Source organism: Plasmodium knowlesi (genome assembly GCF_000006355.2).
Source record: "Plasmodium knowlesi strain H genome assembly, chromosome: 6".
Classification (NCBI taxonomy): domain Eukaryota; phylum Apicomplexa; class Aconoidasida; order Haemosporida; family Plasmodiidae; genus Plasmodium; species Plasmodium knowlesi.
This window is the reverse complement of record NC_011907.2, coordinates 983,975-997,001: the sequence shown is the minus strand read 5'-3', so window position 1 is coordinate 997,001 and position 13,027 is coordinate 983,975. Positions and strand designations below refer to the sequence as shown.

Here is a 13,027-nt window from a genome sequence, read left to right as displayed (position 1 = left end):
GCGTAAAGATATGCACTTATACAGGTACCTGTATATGTATATATATAGTCATGTATAAATTTATTGCTTTACTTAAAATTGGCGTCTCTACTTATGCATACATTTAAAAAAAAAAAAAGTTAAATAAATAGCTTATACCTCATAATTTATAAAAAATTTGCTTTTTCCTATTGAAAAAAAAACTGTTTTTTTTTTTTTTTTTTTTTTATCATATCAGATGTTCATCTACTTGACCGCTTCTTCTTCTCCACTTTTTTCGATTATTTATTTATTTATTTGTATTTTTTTTTTTTTTTTTTTTTGTTTTTTCTCCTATTTTGTAAAACAAGTAGAAAAACTCACAGCACACACTTCACCATAACACAGAATGCGATTGTACAGTATGCACATACATATACATGTGAGCTAATATGCATACACACAAACATATATATATGTTATATAAGATATATATGGGCGTGCGTACACATATACAGCCTCATATATATATATAGAGACTGCACAATGAATTCACTGGTTGTATTCCCCATGCGGCTGCGTCGTTACATTTCAGTTGGCATTCATTTTTTCTTGTCTCTTGACATTCTATCCATGTCGTCCATTTTGTGGGAATCATCCTTTCCTCCGCTTCTTTTGCAATCCTTAACGCTGATCTTGCTGTGGTAGCTATAATCAGGCCTACGGAGTGCAAGAAAAAAAAAAAAAAAAAAAAAAAAGAAGATGAAAAAATGTATAAAGTACGTTTACCGATGAGGGTATAAAATATACATGCTCAAATAGACATACACACAACTCTAGAGCAAGAACTAGACGCACGGCTAATGAAGAGCTCTATGCGATATCATTTCTTGTTGCTTTACTTGAGACTAAGGATGATTATGCATATGGTCAGGAGCAATATGTGGGTCAGGTTGTACTCGAAGGTCTTCATGGGATGGGGGAAAAAAACAGAATGCGTTTAATTAGTTAAATAATTAAAAAAAAATCATTTTCATACATATATGTACATATGTACATATGTACATATATACACAGTGTTCTACGTGCATGCTAACTCGTATGCAACAAGCTTCTTCTTTTTTGTTGTTTTGCTTTTTTTTTATGTTTGCTCTTTTACTTTGTATTTATTCGTTTCTACGTTTCTTACCTTGAATGGAAATATACGTGACAGCACCATGCTCACTTTGTTGTTAAGTAATTTCGCTTCGAATGATAAAACGAAAAATTCTGAAAACATGTAGAGGAATGCTGCCGAAGTGACCATAGCAAATAGGGATAGTACGGCACCTGTGGAAGGGGGCGGAATATACGTAAAAAGAGTACGTAAAAAGGGTACGTAAAAAGAGTACGTAAAAAGGGTACGTAAAAAGGGTACGTAAAAAGTGTGAGGACAGTTTCTCATATGGGAGAGTGGCGCGGAAGAGTGTAATCCGGTATGTTGGCTCGCGCATAATCATGAAGAACACTTTCTTTTAAGGGGGATGATCGTTTTCACCATTTTAACACTCGTTCTAATATATATACACATTGTTATACAACACAATTATATAGCATCGTGCAACACAAAAAATATACAATTATAACGAACAGGTTGATAAAATATGTACATGTGTCAAACGAATGTGAACTTTGTGCTGATAAAAGGGCAGAAATTGAGATGAGGAATTACTTCAAACATTGATAAATTCGTACAATCATATGATAACACGTATATGTGCAACACTGTTTACAAATGTATGTACGCGCGTACGCATATGTACAAATTCAAGCTAAGCATATTTCCTCTTTAAGCGTTCTTACTATCTAAAAATCTTGATGGCTGGATGGAGGACCCCATTTTCTTGTTGTATTTGTAAAAGAGAAGTAGAGGATGCAAAGAATGGCAAAATGTTTTAACCAAAATGTAAATAAATTAAACTTCTTACTATCGTTAATTCGGCTTTTCAGCTTTTTCTTTCTTTTTTTTTTTCCTTTCGTATGTAAAATTTAAAAGGATAAATCTTTGGATTTAAAGAAATATGAGAAGAAAAAAACTTGGTTTCTTTTTTACAATATGAAAAAGCAAAGCGAAAGAAAAAGTATGTCACATATTTACTCACAAAATGATAAAACATACAAACGAGTATGCATACTATGTTTTTTTTTTTTTAAAGCAAAAGAGAAAAATGTATTTATTATGAATTTTTTTTTTTATTTCTTAAAAATTATTATTGTATGCAATATTATGGCAAAAAAAAAAAAAAAAAAAAAAAAAAATTATATGTATACTCAATGATGCATATATGCTTAAGAAATCCTTTCTTATCGTAACCGTTTAAGGATTGGATGCGTTATGGCAAAGCATGACACTGCAATCTCGCTTGGGAGAAGCAAGAAAAAAAAAAATACAAGTTTTACGCACGAACAATTTTCGCAAAATTAAATGTTTACGGAAAAAAAAATTGGTGCTGAAGTCATAGCATGGTATATCTTGTTATGCCATGTATAAATAATATATCATGGCTTATGCTAACTTTTAAACTTCTAGTACTAATTAAAATTGTGCCAACTGAACAAATATATGCATGTCAGGATAAAAAGGTAAATATGCCTCTTCATGAGTTAAAAAATTGGCCTTTTACGTTCACGAATTTTGTAATTCCTCACTGAGCCGTTCACAGATTGGCAGATTAGCAGATTGCCATTCACCCGATTTATTAAACGACTTACAGATTAGCACCGTAGCGGCTTGCCCCGTTCATCGTCCAAATGGGCAATACAGCATCGCAGGTGAACATTTAAACGCTGCGCCTTTTGCACATGAGCAGAAATGCTTTCAAGTTTAAAAACAAAGTGAACAAAGGTGAGTTAAAAAGAATTGTCATGTACACGTTTGCAAGTTTTTATAATCATTACTCGCACTACGATTTGTGCACATGAACGTAAATTATTTTTTCGTAACTTGATAACTAGATCAAATGCAACCTGTAGATAACAGGAAAAATAAAATACATACGAATGGTGTTAAATGCGTCAAACACGTAAAACGTGTCAAAAGTGTTAAGCGTGCCAAACGTGTTAAGGGGGAAATGCCTTATAAACACATTTGGTGTTAAAACCATTACGAGGAGAAAAGAAAAAAATAAAAATGCATTCACACACAGATATTCTCTTTTCCGCAAGTGTGAGAAAAATTAATAAGCAATTCGTGAAAAAAACATTCTGTTCATCAACCAAATTTTGCAAAAATGTAAAGTATGCAACCGCTTTGACAGAACTGAACAGTTTGCAAAATTTGAATCGTTTTTATATCCCCCCAAAGCATAGCATCTTCCTGATGCAAAAGAGCCCCATTTCAGAACAAATAATAATCGATTCAATACGAAAAGCCCAAAATGAACTAGATAGGGGCTCTCTGTATTCACTACAAGAGGTAAACTCGTTTAACCAAACGAATTTCATCATGTATTTGAGCATAAGCTGAAGCATATGCCTGTATGTGTGTGTGGAGGGTTGTGCATGCGTACGTACCATTGTACGTATGTACACATTTATGTGGGATATTTGTATGCGTGGAGAAAACTCCAATCATACACCTTCCCATGGAACAATTGCTTCCGATTTGAGTTTGAGAAAACATGGCGTAGCACATGAGCATTTCGCATATGCCTTATGGTCATAACCCTGCAGTTTACGTGCTGTACATTTGGGCGGAGCGTATATGGCATACTTGGCCGACTAAAGATAAGATACTTGTAGTATTTTCGCTAACACACAATCGTATCGTACGATAGTGACATGCGCACCTTCTTTTGGCCAGTTCACCGTTCCAGTTTTAGCACGCCTTTTTTACATTACATGAGGTTGCTATTTGTTACTGTATCAGTGTGCCATTTTTTTTTTTTTTCTTGCGCACTTTCTTTTTTGACCAACCGCGCCAATCATTTTATTTCTCCCCTTCACACACCTTTACCACCCAGTTATTCAATAGCAATGGTAACTGCCTGAATGAAGAAAAAAAGGCCAAAGTCCGAAAGGCCCTTGATGAATTAAATGCTCTGCTAACTGTTAAGTCGAATTTAACGGAGGAGAAAATTCAAGTACACAGAAATGCGCATATACACACTATGACGTTATAAGGCGTTTCGAACGCACATGTTGCAATTGCTCATCCTAATTTGGCGTGCCTGCTCCATGCGTTCATTTTTTTTTTTTGTTTTTTTTATCTTTAATTATCCATTCCCTCCGAATCTTCAACACTCAGCAATTATTCCAGTACGCATTCCTTTTCATTCATTTCACATTCTTCCATTTGTAGATATTAACGGAAAGTAATTCCGACGGGTATAAAAATAAAGAAATTTTGGGTCTATTCATCACGGGTTTTTTCTTTGCCATCGGTTCAGTCACCCACTCTGTTTTTTATTTGGTTCGGGGAGAGACACATAATGAAATAATGAGCTACGTAAAAATGTGCACACGACGGTGTATTTTATGAGTGTACACATATAAACATATACGAATGAGTGTAGGCATACGCGCATGTACTCCTATGTATTCAAAATTATGTAGTGTACTATTCTTCTGTTATTTCACTAGAGGATGTAACAATTTTCCGTTTTTTTTTTTTTTTTTTTTTCCCCTCCCAAAGGTGAGTGTCTACGGTCTTTATGTACTTCATAAAGCCTCCAAGGAGAATGATGGCAAAATTTACGTTGAAAGGAAATTAAATGAAAATAAGGATAAATTGTTAAGGAATAAAAAAAATATACAAACCATTTTGTCCGCGCTGGAGCAGGATTTGATAAAAGAAAAATAGGAGCAAAAAATATATATATATATATATATACATATATATATATACATATACATATATGTGGAAGCAAAAAATCCCTCTTTATCCCTTCACGTTATTTTCCACTTTTTGCAAAGCTTCAATATTCCATAATTTGCAGAAGACTTTGTTTTGTGAGCACCGTGTACGCGAATAGCTTAATTTAAAGTATGCATTTAAAACTGCCATGTGGTTTCCACATTTAATTATCGCCGAAAATATTTTTTCCTCTTTTTCTTTTTTATTCACCTCTCGCCGCTGCGCAGGCGGCGCACACGAGAGAATAGCCTTTAATAGACTCTCCTGCTGTAATTTTTCGCGCACCTCTTTTTTTTTCATTTTGTTAAATTTCATTCCGATGTGCCTACCCATGTTTACTCAAAAGGGAAATGTGATTCATCTGTCCATTGCACCCATGTAAAAATACAATAGTTATACTTGTCCTAATTTTTTGTCATCTTTTATTTACCCCCCGATAAGTCATTCCCAATATTACCTAAAGCGTAAAACTTTACATTCTTATTGTATACCCTCTCAAACGTAAGCAGTAAAAAAAAAAAAAAAAATTTCTAAATCAACTCTGATCGAAATACATAAAAAATTATGAAGGGCAAAAATGCTATTTCCAATTCTAGTCAGAAAAAATCCCCCCCCAAAAAAAAAGACAGTGAAAAAAATGAACATGGACGAAAGGAACATTTAAAAAAAAAAAATGATATGAGTAAAAAAAAGGTTGAAATGGACAGTAAAAACAAATTGGAAAAAGTAGACTCCAAAATTAAAAACGAAATTGATGTGAAAAGCAAAAATGAAAGAGATAATGATGAAAAAAAAAAAACAACAAATGAAACAAAAAAAAAAAACGAAAATGATACGAGAGTAAAAGGTGCAAGTGCTGATAAAAAGCAACACCCCTTGAAGAATAGAACTCCGTCCGACTTAGGTGTCATATACAAGGAAACGGAGAATTTTGCCGATGCCAAGGCGCATCCGAAAAATGCTAATTTGTTAATAAGGTTAACTCTTACTAATGCTTACGCACGATAGCACAGATAGGCAAAGAAAGTACTTATGCATGTTGTAACATGAACGAAATATAGGCAACCCCTCTACATAGGATCGTGGGGCTAGATTCGTAAGGCATGTATCTGTATATATGTCAAGGGGAAGTCAATTACCAAAGGAGCGCTCCAACGGAAATACGTCTTCACCAAATGGGAGGAATCACCATGTGATACTCCAATAGTTGAATTCCCCAATTTTACATTCCTCATGTTTTTCTCCATTCAGCGCCATAAAAGTAGACTTAGAAGAAAATGTCAAAGGTTTTATGGGGCTAAATTTCTGCAACGATTTCAGTACCCTTATTTTTAAGAGCTCGCAATCTGTCTGCATAAATAAAAATTACTTCATCTCCCTCGCGCAAAAGTACCTGACAACGGATGAGTCTCTCTCAATCAAGAACGCCCTAATAGTAAGAGCGTCGGTTTGCACGCACACATGTGTGTGCATTAGGGCGTCATCTAAAAATGTTCATTGCTTTGGCTGATAAGCGTACACCTACACCTATATATATATACATATAATACCACGCCTGAGACCCCCCTTACGACCACACTTGCACTTGCATCTCAAAAAGTACCCCGAATTGGCCCCTACACCATTTGGCGAATGATGCTCATCTTTTCAGGAATACAAATTGGACGATGTATTAATTTTCAAAGATTTGAAAAAATACTACAAAGGAAATCACGCCGTGGTTGTCGACGAGGAAATATTTTCCTACTTCCTCCAGGTGCAGCCCTTCTTTTCCCTCTGCGCCAAGTGTCCCTAACCGGCCCCATTACAGATGTTTATTTGCTAGAAAATATTCTTCTGCTTCACCTCCCCCGCAGAAGGGCAAACACCCCACCGATCCGTCCCAGGACCAAAATGGAGTGAACAAACAAGAGCTAAGCTGCGTCTTCATAAAGCCCAAGAAATACTTTTCGTTGTACAAGCAACAAATTGAAGAGGAAATAAAGTCAACCAAAGTCACAGAAAATAGGAAGAAATTCAAAAAGTGTCTCTACATCAGCAAAAGGAACAATGTGGGAGCCGAGGTTCAGTTTACTCAGTATGATCATTTCATCCCGATCAACGGAAACGAACTGGTAACAAAAAAAAAAAAAAAAAAAAAAAATTATAAAAAAAAAAAACGAACGGATAGCTTAACGGACGAAACCCTGAATAAATGTGTTAATATTATTCACATAAGACAGTTAGAACCACTTTTTACCCACCCTTCCACCTTGTTAACCTTCACCCTGTAGACAACTTCAATGGTGCAGGCGAAAACGCTAGATTTTTTCTCAAACAATTCCATCATCCATGAGGAAAAGCATTGCCAGACGTACAAGGCAGTTTACAAAAATTTAGGAGTTCAGTACAACATTGATTTTTTAAAGAAAAAAAAGGAAGAAATATTCAGATCCGATAATCTGCAGAAATTTCTTCATAAGCTTTTCCCCATCATGGAAAAATGCCTAATTGAAAATAGCCTAATTACGGAAACGAATGGACAACCCAATTCTCAAAACTTTGACATACAATCCTTCAGACATGCCAAAAAATTAAACAAAATATTTATATATACAGATGTGAAATATACAACGGATAAAGTAGTTTTGTTCACGCTGTACTTGTCCTTAATAAACTACCTTATCTTTATTATATATGTCAATAATTACAAAAATGATAATTTTATCGAAGGAGTAAATACGGACAGCTACATCCTCATTTGGTCCTACTCCAACTACATTAACCCGCTTTACGCCTTGATATCTCCCTACGTAATCCAAATGAGCACTGTACATTCGGAGAGTATTTCACAGGCTTTCTCCAAAGTTCTTGTGACCAATAAAGTAGAGCAAAAACTGGGAGGACTAACCGAATGGTACCGCCCTAGATGATACGCCAGATGTACTCCTCCTCACAATTCAAAATAATTATTCCCCCCTTTCAGCAAATTTCCAGTGCCGCTGTGAACGAAAAGGGCTACGATGTCGTCATTGCGGGATGTAGCAACGGACTGGTTAGAAATCGTCTAGTTCAACAAATAGAACAACACATGATCGCTCATAGAACAACACATGATCAGTCATCACTCATAAATATCTTTTCGAACACGTTCCTACTGCTTCGATACCCTATATTTTATCAACCCCCCCCAAAAAAAAAAAAAAAAAAACCTTCTCCTCGCACAGCTAGTCGTTTGGAAGCTCCCCCCCAATTTTCAAGGAAGACCCCTTTTAGATTCCAAAATAAGTAAAAAAATGCATGCATGTCTATATTTTGATAAGTATGCGTAGAAGAAGATTATATGTCTACCTCACTGCCACTACTTTAACCTATACCCTCCACACACACACACAAACACCCTAATTACCTATTTAGATGAAAAAACTGTAGACATAGAGCCCTATATATTTAGTAGCATAGAGCACTCACACAAAAGGGAAGTGACATCTCTCCTACTTCTGAACGACAAAAACTTAATCATAGGTGAAAAAAAAATATCTATTAACAATCAGAAGAATTCCCATTTGTTGATCTCCATCTCAGGTGAGCTCTCCTTTGTCCTCTTTGCAATACGGGCGTGGAAATGCATGAATTGAAACACGCACATATGTATGCATATATTTTTTCATTGTTTGTAACCTTCCATGTATGCCTGGGTGGATGAATCACCAACGCGTGATTCCTCGTCGTTACCCCCCATACATGCATGCATACACACTAATATTCTCCTTAGTCGACGGGACGATACTCCTTTGGGACGCCACAAACATAGAAATAATCCAAGTAAAAGTTAGCGCAAAGAAGAAAGAGAAAGAGTTAGTTGATGAGCTATACAGCTTCAAGCCTCTGTTCAAAATTAATTCTACCAGACCCAACACAGGTAACAGCCTACCCCCCCCGCGGGACATCACTTAAGCATGTATCAGCGTCTCCTATCCCATTAGCCACCAAGTACAAAAGCGCATGTTTAAGAGTAAGCACAATTCCAGTATCACACTCCGCCTTACAAAATATCATTTGTCCTACTGCATTCCTCGCAGAATACTCATTAGGCTTCACATACTTCCATTTTATGGAATTAAATTGCAACATCTCCTCTTTCTTCGCCTTTTCGGTAATATATTTATTATCCGTTTGTTGACGCATGTAATTTCAACAGAATATTTGTACCCTTTCCTTGTTCTTAATTTTGGCTATCATTACATTGCCATTGTTACTGCTTCGTCTTTTAACGGATCTCCCTTCTGTCAAGCAACTACGAATACGATTGCAATTGTGGCTGTAGTTACGACTAAAGCTGAGGCCAAGTTGTATCTCCACCTCTCTGTGCAATTTCCTCTGCACCAGGTTCCATGTTCGGCACTTCACCTTTACAGGAAGAAGGAGAATACGTAGTTGGAAACATATACGGATGCATGCAGAAGGAAAAAAATTATTCCATCATACACAAAATAAACGATGTGAGCAAAGAAAAAATGCAAATAAAATCACATAGATAATACGTTTCATCATTTGTATTTTTCCATCATTCTACACGTCTGTATAGAAATTCGTTCACAACCTAGTCATCTAAAATAATGCCCATGCAATTTATCCATATTAAGTGTACACATCACAGAGGCATTTTTTTTCTTACATTTCCTCAAACGGGAGAAATCCAAAACTTCACTACCTTTTTTTTTTTTTCATCTATTTTGATTATTTTTCCCTCTCCCACTAAAGGACTACAAAAGCTTCAAGACACTCATATGTGTGAGAAGAAATAACATCATAAAATATTTGATTCTAACCTTAACGGATACAAATTTTTCATTGTGGAAAGAAAATGAGGAACACCCCATATATGTATCACCCAAGTAGGATAACGAGTGTTTTCTAGGTTTGCACATTCCTCTACCGTTTCGTCCTTGTTTGCCATTTTTTTTTTTTTTTTCTACGTGCTAGTTTAGTCCACCATTTGGCAAGTTTCCACATCATCACGCCGAGGAAATATAATAGTGGTGGCGGCTCAAAAATGCTCCGAATGAATCATACAACGGTGATCCCAAACACCAATCGCTAAAACAACAAAATAGCCTGCTAATGCTAATGCTGATGCTAATGCTGATGCTAATGCTGATGCTAATGCTGATGCTAATGCTAATGCACACATGCCGACCACCTCTTCTCGCAGAAGCAACGAAATATACTCCTGCTGTGAATTCAGTCAAACCAAAATAAGCGTTATATTCGTGGGAAAAATAAATGGACATATAGAAATATGGAATTTAATGGAGCAGAAGAACCACTGCATATACTCCCTATCCATCAGCAGCTACAGTTTGACATGTATTAGCATCTTCCAAAATTCTGATACTAACATCTTCAGTAGGGTGGAAAAAAAAAAAAACGCCCCAAAGTATCAGAATGAAGATTTGTCCGGAGAAAATTCGGATACATTTGTAGACACGAACGAATATTTGATGAGCAAAAATGAAGATGGTAGGAAAAGAAAAAAAAAAAAATTTTAATACACGAAATTAGTATACAGTTATATCCATCTGAAAAAAACGCATAATATAATCGTCCCATTTCTACACCTTTGCATACCTTGATATTTTTAAAAGACACTAACTTGGTATTAGCCCTTTCCAAGGGTTCAAAATTATTTGCGTTGTGGAGTCATTTGAATTGGCATAACTTCCATTGTGCAACTTTACGTATGCGTAGATTCATATAATCAATTCGTGTATTGACATATGCCCCGCCTCCATTCCACTTCAAGACATGTACAAGTACTCATATAACAAGATTATCATTGGCGACTCTAGCGGTTGTGTCTTTGTTTATGAAATGGAAGAGAATCTTCTAAACTCGGTAATTTATTTTGGCATACATCCACTATGCGTACAGATGGGAAGGGAACCTGCCTCTGCACATACATATGTACATATACATATACATATATACATATATATACATATACATATATACATATACATACATATATATACATATACATAACCCCCCCCCTTGTCGTTGCGGGGATGTGCTTTGCAGACCAAGGAAGAGATCGACGAATTTTTGCGATGGGTTGAAAACAAGATATACGTGAACAAGGAAAAAGTGAAGAGGCAGTTCCAGCTTTGCGAGGTGAGAATCGCCGTTGCGCCGCTTCATCCCTTTGCCACTTCTTTTAATTCCCCCTTTCCACCTTACACGCGTGCAAATGAAAATATTTCACTTTGAAATGTGCTTTAAAATTTAAAAAATGTTTGTAGGAGAGGGAAAAACTTCTGAAGAAGGAGGAGCAAAACGTAAGTTACATATACACGTGTATATATATTTATACATACACATAGGCGCGCCCCATACAATTGCATGATTAAAAAAGAAAAAAAAAAGTGGAGGATGGGGGGGGATAAAACAGCATGGCATAAGCAGATGAACAAAGCATGATGCACAACGCATGAGAATAATACACTGCAGATAGCGTTGCTCAAATTGTTTCACATAAATAATGTATCTAATTCTCGATTTTGCCACTTCATCTTTTCTCCTTTTTCTCATCTCTTTTCTGTATTCACCTTTTCCGTTTTCGCCTTTTCCGTTTTCGCCTTTTCCGTTTTCACCTTTTCTCTTTCCACTTTTTATTCTCCACCTCCTGCACCCCTCCCATTTTAATACCTTCACCCTCTTTTCCTCTTGGCCCCACTTTCCAAATAGACAAATGAAAGGAAAGAACAACTGAAAAATAAACTGGATGAAGATTACAAAAACGCACTGGAAAAGTACAGAGAATATTTACTGGGGGATAAATTATAAAAAAGGGAACGACCAAGGAGTCCCCAAATGGTTTGAACTCTTAAATTTCTTTTCCTTTTTTTCTTTTTTTTTTTTTTTTTTTTATCTTCCGTTTTGATTGGCAAACCGAGTTGTGACATCAGAATTGTGCATCATGGAGCGGGGGATCATCACACCGGTGGAACCGCAGAATAGTCGCTTCACAAAGGGAACCATCTTCCGCCCTACTTTTTACACACATACATGGAGACATATTTTATTGCCCTATTTGATCCTTTATGTGCTCAACCAGCTTTTGCTTTATCCACTTCTTGTCATGTGGTTTGTACGTCCACGAAGGTTGATGGAATCTGCCAAAAAAAAAAAAAAAAAAAAAAAAAAAAAACGTTACGACATTTTATCTTTATAAATGTAGAAAAGCATTTTTCCAAACGCTCATTCTATAGCCATCGCGCTAGATGAAGTGCCCTTCTATCTCGCTTTTAACAAAATTGTCTACGAGAATGAGGAGCGATCAATATATTGACTATTCCTTTTTCATTATCGTTCCTCTCAACTCATTTTTTTTTTTTTTTTTTTTTTCCTCTCTCTCTCCTTTCCTCTTAACACTAACAGCATCAAGGTCATCTTTTGTATGTTGTCAATGTACAAAAACAAATCGTTCATGTTGTAGGTTATTCTTTGCACAGTGGGGTCATTCTCTTTTATGGCCTGTTCGTATAATTGGCAAATTCCTGAAAAAAAAAAAATGTACATTTACATCCATTTTTATAAGCACAGCATTTGTGCAAAACTTTTTATAATTGCTAGACCAGACGCACACGGATGCAGTCATGGGGATCTACATATACACCTAACTAAACTGCTACACACAGAGATTAACATCGCAATCGCCGTGGAATTGTTAAAACGTGTTAATCCTATGCGTTTTTTTTTTTTTTTTTTTGCTCATTTGTTCTTATAACGGCGCCTTTTACAAGCCTATCTGTTCTGTGGCTACTAACCATTTAGGGCCAACTTCAACGAATTGTATTCAACAAATGTTCTACTTTCTATTTTCCTTGAGAACTGAACCAGGAGCACAACATCACTATAGTTGGAACTCATTTTCCTTTATCTCCTTTTTTTTTAATCGAAAAAAATGTAGCTATTATGCCAGAAGGTATATTTAAAAAAAAAAAAAAAATTCTTTCTTATTCTCTTTTAAAATTTTGTAGCTTTTCTATAATTACGTTTTTTCTCTATTATTCCTTTTGGGGGAATTTCTTTTTTCTTTTGTACGTTTCCTTGTTCCTTTATTTGTCCCTCTTTAATGGAAAAAAAAAAAAAAAAAAAAAAAAAAAATGTTGCTCTATCGTAAGGGAAAATGCC

The 13,027-nt window shown here is 35.6% G+C and overlaps 4 protein-coding genes across 4 annotated transcripts; 2 read left to right on the top strand and 2 right to left on the bottom strand.

Annotated features, from left to right (window-relative positions):
* Positions 1-560: 560 nt before the first annotated feature.
* PKNH_0622500 (uncharacterized protein) lies at positions 561-1,837 on the bottom strand (the record flags this gene model as incomplete). Its single annotated transcript, XM_002261861.1, has 4 exons — positions 561-678; positions 861-925; positions 1,148-1,287; positions 1,801-1,837. The coding sequence occupies 4 exons, from the start codon at positions 1,835-1,837 to the stop codon at positions 561-563; spliced, it is 360 nt and encodes a 119-aa protein (XP_002261897.1).
* A 1,290-nt stretch (positions 1,838-3,127) lies between these two features.
* Positions 3,128-4,798, top strand: PKNH_0622400 (conserved Plasmodium protein, unknown function; the record flags this gene model as incomplete). Its single annotated transcript, XM_002261860.1, has 4 exons — positions 3,128-3,412; positions 3,960-4,079; positions 4,298-4,408; positions 4,631-4,798. The coding sequence occupies 4 exons, from the start codon at positions 3,128-3,130 to the stop codon at positions 4,796-4,798; spliced, it is 684 nt and encodes a 227-aa protein (XP_002261896.1).
* Positions 4,799-5,416: 618 nt separating this feature from the next.
* Positions 5,417-11,677, top strand: PKNH_0622300 (conserved Plasmodium protein, unknown function; the record flags this gene model as incomplete). Its single annotated transcript, XM_039113718.1, has 17 exons — positions 5,417-5,829; positions 6,104-6,287; positions 6,504-6,608; positions 6,709-6,966; positions 7,126-7,644; positions 7,818-7,886; positions 8,059-8,119; positions 8,249-8,416; positions 8,607-8,753; positions 8,914-8,987; positions 9,250-9,333; positions 9,596-9,729; positions 10,047-10,354; positions 10,638-10,729; positions 10,913-11,005; positions 11,134-11,169; positions 11,579-11,677. 17 exons carry the CDS (start codon positions 5,417-5,419, stop codon positions 11,675-11,677), a joined length of 2,844 nt encoding a protein of 947 aa, XP_038969546.1.
* A 235-nt stretch (positions 11,678-11,912) lies between these two features.
* On the bottom strand, positions 11,913-12,763 carry PKNH_0622200 (enhancer of rudimentary homolog, putative; the record flags this gene model as incomplete). Its single annotated transcript, XM_002261858.1, has 3 exons — positions 11,913-12,006; positions 12,270-12,390; positions 12,661-12,763. The coding sequence occupies 3 exons, from the start codon at positions 12,761-12,763 to the stop codon at positions 11,913-11,915; spliced, it is 318 nt and encodes a 105-aa protein (XP_002261894.1).
* Positions 12,764-13,027: the final 264 nt, after the last annotated feature.